This window comes from Miniopterus schreibersii, assembly GCF_964146895.1.
Source record: "Miniopterus schreibersii genome assembly, chromosome: 1".
In the NCBI taxonomy this organism is placed as follows: domain Eukaryota; kingdom Metazoa; phylum Chordata; class Mammalia; order Chiroptera; family Miniopteridae; genus Miniopterus; species Miniopterus schreibersii.
In genome coordinates this window covers 179,252,025-179,269,026 of record NC_138101.1, presented here as the reverse complement: position 1 = coordinate 179,269,026, position 17,002 = coordinate 179,252,025, and the positions used below count along the sequence as shown (strand labels likewise).

Here is a 17,002-nt window from a genome sequence, read left to right as displayed (position 1 = left end):
GTCTTTTTCTTTATTCATGGCTTCTTCATCAGTTAACTAACTTCCCAATTCTCATATTTCTAATTCAAACATGAAAGCTATTGTATAAGCGAGGGCACCCCTTCCATCTGTACCTTATCTTAACACACCACAAGTAAGAGTCTTAGTTTCTGATGTTGCAGCACACCAGTTGTCACAAATCCACTGGCTATAACTATGGGTCCTAGTAGCCTTCTGACAAGTAACCGTCCAATTCTAGAATCTCACATCCTATGGATCTGCCTTTTAAGGAACACTTCTGGTACCAACTGTCCTTGACTCTGAGATAAGAATTTGAGTGTGAGCAGTTTATCTGGGATACTGTCCCAAAATGTGAGTGCATGGTGAAGGAGTGGGAAACTAAGACAGGAAAGGGTTAAAAGCAATTCAAGCATATATTAATGGGTGAGTGACCATTTGAGCAACCAGGACACAATTCTACTGTGGCCTGTCTGAGAGGCACTGTTAGACACCTCACAATTATCCCATGAGGACTGGGGGAGCTGTGAGACATAGTCACAAAACATCTCTCATTGGTTAACAGTTGCTTCCGGCCTGCTCCTGAATGGGCCAAGCACACTCCTGTAAAGTAGAAAGGCATTAGTGTATTTAGGAATTGTCACCAGTATAACAGAAGATAGATTTGCATTTAATCCTTGCCTTAGCATCTGTTTTCTAGGGAACCTGGATACAGCAGATGCTGATGGCCCCACCCTACATCCCCTTGTCCCACCAGTGTTCACTGGCAGCTACAGTAAACAATATCCATCTCTGACAGTTTCCTGCTTTAAGTGTTGTACCTCACTTCTTTTCCTCACAGCTTTCTCCTGCACCATGGGATAATATTCCGAGGTGTATTTCACATGACTTCTTCTGTGGGATAGCCCCAGTAGCCCACAGTGGGAACTTGCTCAGTAACATGCTTTTTTGTGTGCTTCCAAATAAACTAACCCCACCTAAATCCTGGTCTTATCATCTACTTTTTTGGGAATCCAAAGAAGATAGTACGTAAGACTTTATGTTTGTAGTAGGAGGTTAATTCTACAAAATTATAAAAATATATAAATATAAAACTCAGTAAATATATTAGGTTGATAAATTTGACTATCATCAAATTTAACTTTTCTTTTTAACAAAAAAAAACTTCAAAAGACAATCAGTAAATTGGAACAGCTGCTATTTGTCTCCAAATGGCCATATATACTTAACACATGTAGATCTTCCTCCAAGTTTAATCAGACTGTATTCTTGGTTCATGCATCCCTGGTTCTGTGGCTCCACGAGATGTGCTGCTCCTCTTTCTGTCCCGGCTGGTGCACTGTCAGGCTTTCTCCTGGTCTGCTCCTAGAGCGCCTCAAAGGGACGGCCACAGAGTGACAGAAGCACACAAGTAGACACATAACATTTCACAAGGAGATGCCTTTCTAAAGGTAGGATGTTTAACCTCTATTGAGAGAAAAATTGGAGTTTTCCAGGGCACGGGTAGGGATGGGGGTGGGGAAGGGTGGTAAACAGCATTTTGGAAATGAGAATTACATGTACAGATGTGCAGACACATGACACAACCAAGTATACTCAAAACAGACAGCCAGAGGATGCCAAGTGTGCAAAACATAATAGAAAACGATATCAAGAATGCTGTTTGACTCAGTTTACAAAGAGTGTCATTTAGAAGTTATCTGGACCATATATAGAGGGTGCCTGATTAGATACGTATTTTCTAGAGACAGGATTTCTAAAAACACTGTGAATAGACTGAGAAGACAAATTGGGGACAAAGAGACTGGAGGACTAGAAGCAAAGAGCATTGTAAATACACAGTATTTTAAATATTCAGGGCCCAGTTTTGAGTAGGAGCTTCAGTGGTTTTAAAAACAGGACAAAAGGCCAGGCCGGACGTGGCTCAGCGGTGGAGCATCGACCGAGGATCCAGGAGATTGCGGTTTGATTCCCGGTCAGGGCACATGCCCGGGTTTCGGGCTCGATCCCCAGTCGGGGGCGTGCAGGAGGCAGCTGATCAGTGACTCTCTCATCATTGATGGTTCTCTCTCTCTCTCTCCCCCCCCTTCCTCTCTCTGAAATGAATAAAAATATGTTTTTTTTTTTAAAAAAAGGACGGTTTATTTTTACTTTTCCTAATTAATTTCATGCAATTAATTATATTATTCCTTATTGCGTATTATGCACTGTTGTATGTTTTGGGATAAAACAGTGTGCAAAACAGATAAAAACAACCCTGCCCTCATAGAGTTAGAGCAGACAAACTTGGCTAGAAAACAGAGAGGGTACAGCGCCAGGAATTTTTATTAAACAACAATTTGTTTACACTTTAACAAAAATTTCTTTCTTTTGGTTACCAAATAAACCCAAGACTTTGGGTGGAACAAGCGATACTATCATCATCATTTTCAGATTCTGAAGCAGAATATTAGAAATTTTAAGTAATTTTCCCAACTTTATTACATCTCTTTTGATAGTAATAGGCACTGCCACTACAGGGAATCCAGTCCTGTGCATATCCATCTTCTGGGCACTGAAAAGATGATGTCCCATTGCACCTCTCTGGAAGGTCACATTCATTGACCTGATTTCCACAGAATTCTGTTGATGGCATGAACTTACAGCCTTGACTTGTTCTGTGCTTATCACTGGGAAAACATTTCCATGATTCCAAATCCCAATCCCAATCAAAATCACATAAGTACCCAACTGCTGAAAAATGGTATCCACTATGCTGACAGGAAATGTAACCTCTGTACCTTTGAGAAATTACTTTGGGAATAAATGGAGAGGCAAGACTCACCCATGGGTCTTTAGATGTCGGTCTCCTGGCTTTCCTGTGAGTCATATGTGTACTCTAGAAACACAAAGAGCACCAACTCAGAGGGAAACGAGCTTTACTTGGTGCTTACACAATGAACAGTAGTTAGGAAGGTGCTGGAAATTACCTTTCCTTGATGGCAATGTTTCTGATATTGACTGAAAGGAAGGTCTCTTCATTTTTCTGTAAACTTAGAAATGTGCTTCAGGCATGTAACATTTCTACTCCAAGAAACTAAATCTTTATAATGCATAAGATATTAAATTAGAGGCATTTTCTTAATCTGAAGGATGAGCCTTCGTCTCCTTGGGACCAAAATGTTTTTGAATATACATAAATACAGTAGTCAACAGTAGAAGTAAAAGAGACACACTAAGAATCATAACTAGTGGAAAGAAAACTCCTTTTCTGGCAGATGCTGGGCCACTGTCAACACTACCTCCATAGCCTCTGAACAGGCAGTAGGGCGGGGACCACCCATAGCCACAGTGGCAGTGATGTTTATTATTGCAGATTCCCTTCATGTTGCAGGTCTCAGGCAGGCAGACTTGTGACAGGAGAGGGAGACTGACACACTTCTTGTGTATGCATATCTTTCTTGAACCACACACGGCGCCATCTTTCACTTCACCCATGTCAGGTGTGTCCATCCCTAAATGATAACTGATACCCCAGCAGGTGGCATCATTGATGTGAGTGTGCTGCAAAGTAGAGTGATCTCTTAGGTGGGGAATGTCTCCCACATTCTCACACTGAACTCTCCCACAGAGGATGTCTGCGGTATTACATTTGAGGTATGCCGTACCAGTTAGACCACAGTGGCCAAAACGGTTTCCCTGGGAGTTGATTTCTTTATAGCAATTCTGAGACGCACTCTTTGCGCCTTCACCAAAAATCTCCCTGCACTGTTTGTCATGGCCACTACATCTCTTTTGATAGCAGTAGGCACCGTCACTACAGGGAATCCCATCCTGCACATATACATCTTCTGGGCACTGATGGAATGTCCCATTGCACCACTCTGGAAGGTCACATTCACCCATCTGTTGTCTGCACAAAGTCCCTGATGGCATGAACTTGCAGTCTTTGCAACACAGCCCAAAAGCACAAGCAGCACCAGGCCTCAGAGTGCAGTTCAGCAGACAACAGGGGTGATGTTCACACTGCTTTGTAGATCCACAGTCACATTCCTCTTCTCCTTCAACTACATCATTCCCACAGCGCTTCAGCATAAGGACTTCCCCTGGACTTGGAGGATTGTGCAGACATGATCCCTGGTTTAAAGTGGTCTTCATAAAATCTGCATAACTACAGTTGGTGAATCTCTCTGCTGGCACTCTGATAGCATTCATGATGCAACCACTTTGCCCACACAAACAGAATTCTTCATCATGCTGCATGCCCAAAGTATGGCCTAACTCATGGGCCACGGTGAGGGCAAAAAGAGACCAGGGGTCTCCTTGGAAATTATTAACTCCACAGTCAATAGGAGGACGACATATTCCTGCAACATAGGCTATACCAAGTGTACGTATAAGTGAATTTTTAATGAAAATATGTGCAGCATCATACTGTAGCCGCAAAAGACTGATTTGTTTCCACTGAGCAAAATCCTCCAGAACTTGTTCTATGCTTGTCATTGGGAAAACATTTTCATGATTCCAAATCTCAATCCCAGCCAAAATCACATAAGTACCCAACTGCTGATAAATGGAGTCCACTATGTTGATAACAAGAAATATATCCTCCTGCACCTTTGAGAAGTTACCTTGGGAATAAATAAAGAAATTTCGATCTACCACCACAGCCAGCTCCAGAAACCATGAGTGGGTCCACCAGTTATCAGAATTTTGTTTCAGAGTTGTTTTCTCAGCCTCTTCAAATCCCAGTTGTTGGTGTGCTATATTCTTCTTTGTTAAGCCACATCGAATAGGTGGGAAGTGTGTCTCATTAGTGTTTATCTTATACACCAGGTGTTCAAATGTAGCAGAGTGCCTTATTGGCTCGATTTCATAAGCAAGGTCATTTATCTGTAGCATTCCTCGAAAGCCTCCAGACAGGTACTGAGGGCAACCAGGGACTCAGGGACACCCTGCACATAACCATGATAGTAGCAGTCATCAGGAACAAAAGGCTGATCCTCCTGGAGGACATGCTGGTCCGTGTAGGTGAACACTGGTAGGTGTCTGGAAGCCAAGAGCTTCTTGACCCTCATGTTGACAATGTGTCTTTGGCCCCCAAACTGAAGGCTGTAGGAGAGCCAGCCCGGAGCCTTAGCATCTCTGCCCCTGCTGGGCACCTTCAGGGGGACCACCACTTCTGGGGAGCTGAGGCACTGGGAGAGCCTAGCCTGGGAGAGGCCAGAAGGGGATAGAGACACTCGAAGCCACAGCAGCAGGAGAACTACTCTCATGGACACCCTGGCCTCACCAGCCTCCATTATGGAGCTGTCATTATGGAGTCATCTGTCCAGAAAAAAAGTGTGAGACACTGTTGGTCTGGCTCCTTCCTCTGAGCTGGTCATTGTATAGAGCTGACCTTTAAGGATCTGAATCCTGGCAGAGTTGGCCATCAGGGCTGCAGTGCTGAAACTGAAAATAAAAAGAAGGGTGGGGAAGGTGGTGGGATTGGGTAAGGAAAGTGGGAGAGAGAAAGAATCAAGTCATGAAAAATGATTAATGAATCATGAAAATGCTTTGGAATTGCTTTCAATAAATGGGGGTGGGAAGTTAGGGTTATAGATAAGACAGTATGGGCCATATGTTGATAATTGTTGCAGTTAGGTGACAGGTACCTGGGTTTTCATTTAATCTGATTAGACTTGCATAGGAGATATGGAAATGAAGATGCCTGACCCACTACTATCAATCTCCTGGACTCTGAATTCAGTCCTATCAATACTCCTTTACGCTGATTCAAATCCCTCTATATCATCCATCTGTACAGCTTCCCCTCTGACTTCTGCTGTCTTTTCTTGATGACAAAGGAAGAGGGAGAGAGAGAGAGAAAGAGAGCCAAACTGAATCCTAAACTTCTTCATAGAGCTCCCCATATTTACTTACCTTACTAAATTTGAGCTTCAGCAGAATTTACTGCTTTCCCTAAAGCTCACAATAGAGAAATCCAATTCTCAGAAGCCCTATGTACCTCATGGTCTAGAGCCTGGGTTCCTATTCTAGACAGCCCACAAAGTCATCTCCAAACCATTCATCCTGCTACATTTGACTGCACTAATTTTTAACCTTCCTTTCTCACTTTTCCATTAATCATTCCCTATCATTCTTGTACAAACTTCAAAGTCTGATACGTGAATTATTCGCCACCCAAAATCCCACCTTCATCATGAACAATGATAGCAAGTATATAGACAACGCATCTAAAAACCAGAAGGATTTTTCAACATTTTTTAACCTCTAATTCAGTTTCAGTGTACTTCAGTTTACCCACCCACAGTCATAATCTATACCTTGTCACCAAACGAAGCAAAACCAAACCATTTCTTACATCCTAAGCAACTTACCAATAATTTTAATCATTCCAGCTCTCCCTTACTCCTGCTATACCTATTCCTCAGATTCAAAGAAAACCCACATACTTTTGTCTTTCATTATCTCCCATTTCTCTCAATCTCATGTCCCTGTCTTCAGTTCCATTCCGTTTGAACCTAGGTGACCAGCTCTATCACTTCAACCACTTTATGCCAAAATCTTTAACTCCCTAAAGCTCTACAGTAAACTCTAATTTTCAAAAGAAACAAAACTGGTTTAATTCTGTCATATACTATATTTCCATTTCTGTGTCAAAATTACCATATACCACTGCGGGGGAGAATCTCAAAACAATTTGTTTGTGAAAATCTTAAGAACGGAATGCATAGTCAAAACTAGAAAGATTTGTGCTGGCTCCTCACCCTAAGGGATAGAGACAAGAACTCACCTGGTTACTTCAAACTCTCCTACGCCACGTTGCTCTTTTCTCCATTCATTCTCCTGGACATTACATTTACACATCCTTAATATTCTGAGTTCCTAATTTACATATAGTGCCAGTAGTCCATACCTTCTGGTTGCCTTTCAATCACAGTTAAATAGTTAACCAAGTAGATTTCATCTTTTCTTTTCTAACATATAGTATTCAAGTTTATAATTTATTCTAGACTTGCTATGTGGATGCTAGTAGAGGGGGAGGACTTGTTTCAGTCTGAACAATATCCTTAGCATTAACCTACCTAGAGAGCTTGGATCCATATGAGCACATTCCATTGCTAATGGATAGGCACTTTATTCCAGGTGCAAGTAGCTCACAAGAGAAAAACAAAGTTCATAGATAAATTCAACTATATAAAAATTTCCAAGGGCAAAGATCTCTAAATTGGGTGATACTCTCTTTATCTCTCTTGATATGTTTGTTACTTATCATGGAGTGGCAGTTGTGGATGGAATGTCGGAAGGGCTAATAAAAATACAGTGTGAAGACGGCTGATAAGATATGATAAACCATGTCATAATATTTTTCTTAGAGCTCAGAGGAGGCAATAATAGGAAAATGCTTCAAAGAATCTTTGCACCATACTCTTTGCCCTTGTTATATTATTTCTAGGACCCCAGAGACCCAAACTCCTAAAGGAACATCATTCTACCATCAATAATGTAAAGTGGTGCCATTAAAAATCCATATGCTTGCCCAGCCGGTGCGGCTCGGTTGGTTGAGTGTCATCCCATGCACTGGGAGGTCACTGGTTTGACTCCTGGTCAGGGCACATGTCGGGGTTGTGGGCTTGATCTCCAGTAGCGGGCATGCAGGAGGCAGCCAATCCATGTTTCTCTCTCATTGATGTTTCTATCTCTCTCGCTTCACTAAAATCATTTTTAAAATTCCATATGCTCTAACATTATTGGGATCTCAAAATAGACAACAGCCCTCCTCCATATGTTTTATCAACTCTTCCCTTCCTCACAGCTATTTCCAATTCCTCAAGACTACTACCTACCCATATCTCCTCTTATTCTATCATGCTCAAATGCACTGTTTTCCCATTGTCTGTCATTAATGTTGACTCATTAGCAAGTCATGAAATCAGTTTAATGGGTCATAAGCTGCAGTTTTTTTCTTTAAGGAAATTGAATAAAAATATCAGAGGACATTCCTAGAAATTCCTTAGCAACTCTTATGCATATGGTGCCAAAATTTGGGGGGTGTTTGTGTATGTGGCTACTGGGGCACAATATAAAATGGATTTCTTACTCTGGAATATAGTAAAAATATACATCTATAGTGATGCCAAATTCAAAGACAAAATGGCTTCTAGGATTTTCACCAGTACAAACCCATCTGCATCCAAGCCCATTTCTACTTTTCCTTTACCCCACTCCATAGTCCAGTCTCAGGAGACGAGTGATCCTCCCCCGGATTCAGGTAGTAGCCCCTCATCTTCTGTTCCAAGATCACATCTACGTATTTGAGGACTGAGCCTGTCAATTTTCCCTACTTTCAACTCTTCCCTATTTACCAGTTTTTAACTGACAGTTAGGGTAAGCAATTCATTCTGGTTTGCCCTGGGCTGTCTTGGTTCCTGGCTTTTAAACTGCAAGTCCCATATCCCAGCAACCCCTTCAGTCGTAGGTAAACTGGAATGGTTAGTCACCCTATCCACAACACCTTACCCCACCCATGCTCAAGGAGAACAAAACAAAAATTAAACTTCCCATTATCCAACATAATATTCTGGCTATCAACTTGTACAGAGTCAAACTTGGTTAATACCCTTTTAAATTACCATATTCAATATATTTTTAATTATACAATTTAAAACCTTGCTATTTTGTTTTATACACATGTTTTTTAAATTGCATGTCCTATTATAATGTTTTTAAGAAAAATATGCTCACAATGGTTTATGAGAGAATTTATGGTATAATATTTGCCAAAATGTATCATCTATAAGATTTCAACTATATAAATATTGCATAGAGTAAAAACTAAGTCAATAAAATATTAACTCTAACTCTGGGTAGATCTCTTTTAAAGGGATATAAAATCATGATTTCAGTTCAGTTCCTGGAACAAAGTCAATTTTCAGATACAGAATCTATTGACTAAGGAGATCAGTGGGTTCCTAAGAGGAAGGACATATCAACATTATAACAAACATATAATGTAACCATTATGTTTGTTCTTCCCTCAAGAAACCTACAGCCATTTTCGTGGGAGTCTGTATGCCAGAGATAAATATTTAGAGTTGAGAGGATTATTGGGTATAGTGTCTGCACTGACATGGATACCCAGAGCTCCAAAAAATCATCATGGACACTGTTACAGTGGCAGCCTTTGGACATCAGTCAGTAAGTGGAGTCCTAGCTGACGTAGAGATTGCGATGGTTCAGTGGTCTTCGGGACACCCTAGGTAGATAATTGGGATTGACATCTTCAGCAGTTAGAATAACGTCCTCATAGGGTCTTTGGTGTCATCTTACCACAGGTAGAAGTTCTTAAATGGCCCTCTACCCCTGGCCGGTATAGTAAATCAAGGACAATATTGTGTTCTGTGAGGGAAGGTGGACCTAAGTGCCATCATTAAAGACTAGAAGATGTAGCAGTGGTTGCCTCTATCAGATCCCATTCAAATCACCAATCTGGCCCCTACGCAAAACGTATTGATCCTGAAAAATGACCTTAATTACATCAAGCTCTAGCCAGTAGAATCTCTTAGTGTAGCTGCTGGGTCAGATGTGCGGTCATTGCTAGAGCAAATTAGCATGGCCTCAAGTGGAAGGCATGCAGCCATTAATTTAAAAATGTGACAATTTCTATTCTATCTTTTTTTTTGAGATTTTAAAAACACTTTATTTAATAAAAATTAAACATACAAAAACTGAAATTAACACATTAAAAAATTCACCATCTTCCATTAACAGGAAGACACTTTTCTATGCATATATTTGGCTTAAACTCAAGTCAGGATAACTATGTTTACTTAACACCAGCAAATGCTGACAACTTGATCTAATTAACAAAAAATTGCAAACACAGCTACATGAACATAATATACACGGACATTACGGTCGGATTAATGCACAAGAAATACAACAAATTTTTAATGATGAAACATTAGTACTCTTGCTCATTAATTTAGCCTTGGTTTTTTTTTCGTTTGTATTTTTACAAAAATAGTACCCACACTGTTTACTGGGCTATACATCAGCTTTTTGTTTTCTCATATAAACATTTCACATCCAAAAAAATGGTACCACTACCATAAGTGAAAAACCAACAGGAAAAAAGCAAATGTACATAAAAAACACCCAAAAACATTAGAAAAGTTAGCTGGTCCTAAAACATGGTTTCTTACATAAAACTAAAACTCAATGTAAGTAAAAGAGCTGGATACATTTTAGAGATGGCCTAACAGGCTGAGGAAACAAGTTATTGAAGGAAAACCTCAAAATGGCCTTTGTCATTTATAAATTAACCTATTTTTAGGCTTAACTGGCCAACAGCTAAGTTTAAGTGGGAAATAAGAAAAAAAATTTAAAAGATCTCTGGAAGTTTGGCGTTTTGCCTTGATGTTCCAGTGAATTGCTAGAATATGTGGCAAGTTCAAAGCTTCTCAAAGTTCCAGGTTAGGACTTCACAAAAAGTATGGGCCTGATATTACAAAGATCAACAATTCATCTAACTGCTGTATTTAAACAGCCATCTATCTAGAAAAGTTGCTTTACCCAACAAACTGAGGAAACTGGTGGTAGCAATGAAGCAAGTTAAATGAATAGCGGTTATCAAAGCCATTTCTTCAAGCTTCATTCTACCGAAGGCAAACAATGACGACAATGGCATCTGCCTTACTCATCTAACAAATAATTTACCTTTAGAAAAATATAAGGATAAAAAGGTAAATGTAAAGCCCTGCAGAGATGAAATCCAACTGCTTTTCTGATTATTAAGGCATCAAATGTCTGACATTATATTTAGAGGTATCTTGATACTGTGTCATAGGCTTGTCAGCAATTCCACAAGTTCCTACTCCAACTTTGCCAGTTACACTCTCATGTGAAGCAAAAATACTCCTCTTTACCTGGACTTTTTTGTTTTTAGAATAGGCCCTGTTGTTGAACTGTTGCCATTTCACTTTCTGGTCCTCTCTCTCCTGCTCAAGATCTTTTATTCTCTGTGGTTTTTTCAAAGCTTTCTTCTTTTTATATTCATGCTGCGGGGCAATCATTTCTTTTTTGGACATAGGTTTGCTGCCACTGTCCTCCTTGGCCTTCCTTCCTTCTTCTACAGGCTTGAGGTTCAACAGTGAGTCACTTCAGCATTGCCATAGCCAGCAAAGGTGATTGCAGCAGTGCTGTTTTCTTCATCTATCTCCTCAATCTCCGCTTCATAACACTGTCTATCTTCACTCCAGATTGCCATACACTTGTCCCCTACGTTCCAAGAATGAGTGGGCTGAGTAGAAGCAAAACAGTCTGAACTTGCAAGAGTTTCTGAACGTTGAGTTGACAGAAGGTCTTTGGTTAGTTCTGTAACTTCTTGTAAATCTTTCTTCAATTTTAGGAAATCTTCATTCTCTCCATTTCCAGACAGTGCAACTTCAACTTGCTGAATGAAGTTCAGCTTTGTAGCTTGCCAGCTGTTTTGCTAGATCCTCTCACATCTTGTGTGGGGTTAGGGGCAGGGCGGCCAGAAGGGGTCAGGGCAAATGAGCCCAGGGGTGGCAGCAGCAAGAAAATCTCCTGAAGGAAAACAAGGCGCCTCATCTGGAAAGAACATCTGCAAGGAGGGGGGAGGGAGGGGAGCTGGGAGCCAGGCACTGGGAGGAAGAAAAGACTAATAATTTCTATTCTCATCAGAAAACAATTTCATAAAGAGCCAGGCTTCATGTGCCATGGATAAACATTTGGAACTCTGCCCCCAACGGTTATATTCACTTGTCCCCCTTGCCTTTGCCCGGTAACAACTCCATTTCTCCATATGCCAAAGCCCTAGAAATAGGGTTAAATGAAATTTAAGGCTAACCCTGAGCATTTCTGCTCTTATGTTATAATTAGGAAAAGTCCAGCTGTGTTGACTAGGCTGTAAGGGATCTGTCTGGAATATCTGGCACCAATTAGAAACCACTTTTAAGGAATACACATGTTAGGCCTTAACATGACACAGCCACCTCTTTAGAAGTTATGGCATATAACCTGAATTGTCAATGCTATTTAGAAACATTTTAGACTTTCACGCCACACCCATCCTTGGGTCAAAAATCTTACTTCACACTTTTGGAGAGGGAATGATAACCAAAGAAAACACACACACACACACACACACACACACTCAAACTTACTGTACTACAAAATAAACAGCCTGAGGGAAAAAAAGGCCCTTAAAAAATGCAAAACAGATCAGTGAGGATATGAACCAGTATTGGGAAAGTGGGGAAAAAAGAGAGAAAAGGTTACAAGGCCCAGAGTTTACATGCTTTGGTAAACAGGCTGCTGAAACAAAAACAGAATTGCCACCAGCCCTAAGAAGACAGTCTAGTTTCAACAATTGCCCATGGATCAGCAAGAAATAACCCTCTTAGGAAATGGTCATCCAACCTCGATTTTAGGAGATACTGATGACAGTTGCTGATGGAGCGCCCATATTTGATAAGAGTAAAGGAAGCAGGGGCTCAGGCCCATCATGGATGAAGGTCCAGATCACTCGACCAGAGAAGCCACCCAGACATGAAGTGCTGGCCATGAGAGCTCTATAAAAGATGGAGAAATTACACTGTCACAGACTGGCGATCCTAACGATTCTGCACTGCTGCATCCTTCCTCCACCATTTGGTGGCTGGCCTCATCTGGATCCCATATTTTCAGAAAGAGATCTAATCTTTGGCCTGAGACATTTAAATATCACAAATACAACACACCACTTATCAGACTCTGTTCTAGTGCACTGTTTCTGAAGTGACTGCTTCCTGCTCCCTTTTACCTAAAATTTTGTCTTCATATATACACAGTGTCCCCCCAAAACGTATACACACTTTAACAGCTGAATGCTCAATTTGAAATATTAAAGGTATTTTAATAAAACACGGCCTTTGTAATTATTCAAGAATGTATATACACTATTTGGCAACACCTTAAATATCAGACAGTTGGTGTCATTCTGTAATTTATAGACAGGCTGTGACTAGTCAATTCCCGTGATTTTAAATGTTAGATACTATGACACAATAACCCGAGGCCTTAGGAAATGATGGATCAGTCATCAGTGGCCCCTTCCTTATGTGAAAGCTTTACAATAAGGAGGGATGCTGAACTCATTATACTTGGAATACCCCAGCTTTAGCACAACCAAAGAAGAAGAAAAATGACAAGAGTTGGCCTATAAGTGCTTAAAGTGGGCTGGCTTTTCTTAAAGGCTTTTTTGGAAAAAAAAAAAAAAGAAAAGAAAAGCAATGTTTTTACTGATTTCAGAGACAGAAAGGGGAAGAGAGAAACATCGGTGATGAGAGAGAGTCATTCATTGGCCGCCTCCCGCATGCCCCCCACTAGGGATCGAGCATGCAACCCGGGCATGTGCCCTGACTGAGAATCAAACTGTGACCTTCTGGTTCATGGGTCAACCACTGAGACACACCAGCTGAGCTTAGAAGATTTTTTGATCATCACACAACCTTATAAAAATCTATTTCATCTCTGAATGTAATTGGGGAACCTGAAAATGTAAACTTCAAAGACTTCAGGCAAGATCACATAAAGAGCAGGTGCTAGCACTACTGTTGACATCACGGGCCTATGACACAGAAGTTTTTGATCTTCCTACTCTGTGTGCTGAGGGAATCTCTTTATGCTTATTTGACACTACCAATAAAATGAACAGATAACAAAAATCTAGCACATAACCAATTGGGCAAAACTGTTATAACAAAGGGCACACCACTGCCCACAAGATCTTCTACAGGAGCATCTCCAAGACATAAGAGCCAACATCTTAAGTACAGGCCCTCTGGCTAGCGAATCTAAGAGGTCCTACTGGCATCTACAGGAATTTTAACAATATGGCCACACATGATATGTTAAGTGAACTGAAACACACAGAATGTTTTTCAATTTCCAAGTCACTTTATTTCAAGATGACAACCTTGGGATGAATAGCTGTAGGATGATGCCATTCTCAGAGTGATTCTTGATCGATTCTCCCAGTAAGTGCCAATGTGATTTTTCTCCATTGTGTAGGTTCCAGTTAGCATTTAGTAAAGTTCAGGGGATTCTGTTTCTTTCCCAGTTTACTTTTTACCCCTTCTTTTATCATCACCTTCATCATCATCTTCAGTTAAGTATGTAAGCCAACCCAAAATGAATGCAAGGAGTAAAAGGGCTGATCGAATAAAGAGCGCAACTAGGGCATGGTTTACATTAACACTTATTTTGCCGCGAACACCTGGTTCTCTGTCAGGTGCAGGGCCACTGTCCACACTACCACCTGGTCCTGTTTGGTTACATCCTGGTGGATTCCACCCTCGTTGACAGTGACAATGTTTCTTATTGTTGCACACCCCTCTGAAATTGCATGTCTTGACATCACAATCATAACCCATAGTACACTTCTGTTTCACACAAAATTTTCCTGGCCCACATGTTGCACCATCCATTACAAGTCCGAGAGCTGGTTCTTCTGAGCCAAGGTGCAGATCATATCCAAAGCATACTTCTTGTTGAATGTCTTTTACTATTAGGCGACAAAATGTAATATGATCACCTCCACCAGGTACTTCTGGGACATCACGACAGTGCAACATTCCGCAAAAAACATCATCTGGTTCACATTTGTGAGTTCTTTTTCCATAAAGGACGTTCACCAACCCACAGTTTCCAAATCGGTCACCTACTGCATTCAGTTCCTTATAGCACACTGGCGAACCATCTCTTACTTGGTAGCCAAAAAGGGCCTGACACTGCATATCATGGTCACTACAGTTTCCGCTCACACAAACGGCTAATCCTGAACACGGGGTTCCATCCTGGATATAAACATCTTCTGGACAAAGAGCCGTTTTCCCGTCACAGTATTCTGCTAGATCACAAATGCCAGACCTCTCCACACAAATCCATCCAGGTTTAGCAGGTTTACAATTCAAACAGCAACCTCCTCCACTGCATTGACTGCCAAGGGAGAGGGCACAATTGGTCTCACAACATTTATCTTTAGCACAGTCTCTAAAGGTGCCACAGTCACATTCTTCCTTCTCATTTATGATCTGGTCACCACAACGAGGAGCTATATAAGGAAAATTACCATATGGTTCATTTTTATGAGCCAGACAGTTGGGAAAGATAGCCAGACGAAACTGGAATCGTTCATAGGAACAGTTGCTAAACATATCAAAAAGACCTGGCTTAGGAGCCATGACACAAAAGGTCCTTCGAAAACATCTACAACCAGTTCCATCATGTCCCATGCCCAAACCATAACCAAGTGCATGTGCTGAAACAGAGGCAGCTAAAAATATATGATAATTTGCTACATATACACCCATTGCCCCCCAGTTGGGGTTGCATACTCCATCGTGGTGGCTAAAATATGTATCTCTAACCAATTTATGTCCTGTAAGAACAATGAAGTATCATGAGGAATTTCTTTATAAAACCTCCAAAATTTCCACAAACCAAAGTGTTCTACAAGTTTGTAAGAATTCTCATGATTGGTTACGTCCGTAGGATCCCTATGTTGCCATATGCACATAACGCGTATGTGGATGACTAGTTGATTTTGAAAATAAATGGTATGCATTATGTTGTTTATCATCACCATGTTCTCTATTACCCGTGTCATATTACAGGACATCACAAATAATGAGCTAGTAACTGTATAGTGAAGTTTCGCGTATTGCTTATGGGTCCACCACAAATACACGGGCACAGCTCTAGGGTTTTCAGCAACCATTGCCTCTTCATATGCTAGATCACCATCTTCTTCTCGATCTTACACCTTTCATTCTCTGCTGACTGTTCTTCTGACACAAGCAGAGAAACCACATGCTCAAATTTGGAAGAATCCTCCAGTGGTTTGATTTCGTAAGTGAAGTCATCCACCTGCAGCATGCCACGCCGACCCCCACGGCAGGTGTCCAGGGTGCCCATGGACCCGGGCACTCCTTCCAGGTAGCTGTAGTAGTAGCAGTCTCGAGGGACAAAGGGGTAGTCCTCCTCCATGGCACCTTGGTCATTATCGGTGATAACAGGAAACTGTCTGGGCAGCAAGTTCTTCTTGACCTTCATGTGAACCACATGCCTACGGCCCCTGAAGTGAATTCTGTACGACAGCTGGTCTTGCACCCCAGCTCCACCCACCCTGTGGGACACCTTCCTGGGGATCACAATTTCAGAGGAAGTGAAGCGCCATCCTGGCAGGGCATGGGAGCAGCAGACCTGGGACAGGAGCAGCCAGAGTAGAGGCAGCCAGAGATCACCTGTCAGGTGGGCCTGGGCCCAGGCAGGCCCCATGAGTGAGGCAGCCTGTGACCAAAGAAACTGCAGGCAAGTGGGAGGCAGGCAAGACTAACCTGCAACAGCACCTTTCCCAGCTGTGTAGTCAGGAGGAGAGCAGAGAGAGACTGGAGGTCTGGCACCCCCAGAGAGGTGGAGCAGGGAGGGGGCAGCTATTACATAACAATGGCGCATTCATCAGGGGAGGCTGTGCTCAGGGATCCAAGGAGCCTGCGCTGAAAGGTCGCTTGGTCTCTTGGAAAAGACCCAGGGGAAGAATAAGTGGATTTCCTGGTGAGATGTGTGATCTTTAAAAACGGAATCCCACACGACTGAGCGTGAAAACAGAGAACTCACCCTTGAGAGAATGAGGTACAGGAATGGGCCCACCCAAGGGAATACACAGTCTGCATCGCTTATCAAATTTTTAGTAGCAGCTACCCTCGTAGTGTGTGAGAGAGCCTACTGAAGACATGGCCAAAATGCCAGCCCTGAAACACTACTCTGGACGGACAGAGCGCCCTCCTTCAGCGTGCAGTGTCTGTGTTAAATCAGAGACCGCTATGTGGTGCTGTACATCCGTTACGCAGAACACATGGGACCAGGAACCAAGGAGTAGGAGCTGGGTGGCCCAGTTTCCATTCCTCTTACTGACCCACTGGCGGCTGTTCCGCTGCCCTCCCTGCACCTGTGT

The 17,002-nt window shown here is 41.8% G+C and overlaps 1 protein-coding gene and 2 pseudogenes across 3 annotated transcripts; all 3 read right to left on the bottom strand.

Moving 5' to 3' along the window:
* Positions 1-2,124: 2,124 nt before the first annotated feature.
* LOC308556858 (disintegrin and metalloproteinase domain-containing protein 21-like) lies at positions 2,125-5,279 on the bottom strand (the record flags this gene model as incomplete). Its single annotated transcript, XM_081136563.1, is given in 3 exon segments — positions 2,125-2,875; positions 2,967-4,895; positions 4,898-5,279. Coding segments are annotated over 2 exon segments (2,160 nt in total). The 3' UTR covers positions 2,125-2,875; positions 2,967-3,117.
* Positions 5,280-10,750: 5,471 nt separating this feature from the next.
* On the bottom strand, positions 10,751-12,510 carry LOC308552282 (survival of motor neuron-related-splicing factor 30 pseudogene; annotated as a pseudogene). The gene is made up of 2 exons: positions 12,427-12,510; positions 10,751-11,483 (listed from the first exon to the last, which is right to left on the bottom strand). The product of its transcript is annotated as a survival of motor neuron-related-splicing factor 30 pseudogene (transcript).
* Positions 12,511-14,108: 1,598 nt separating this feature from the next.
* Positions 14,109-16,507, bottom strand: LOC308552279 (disintegrin and metalloproteinase domain-containing protein 20-like; annotated as a pseudogene). Its single transcript has one exon. The product of its transcript is annotated as a disintegrin and metalloproteinase domain-containing protein 20-like (transcript).
* Between the last annotated feature and the right edge of the window lie 495 nt (positions 16,508-17,002).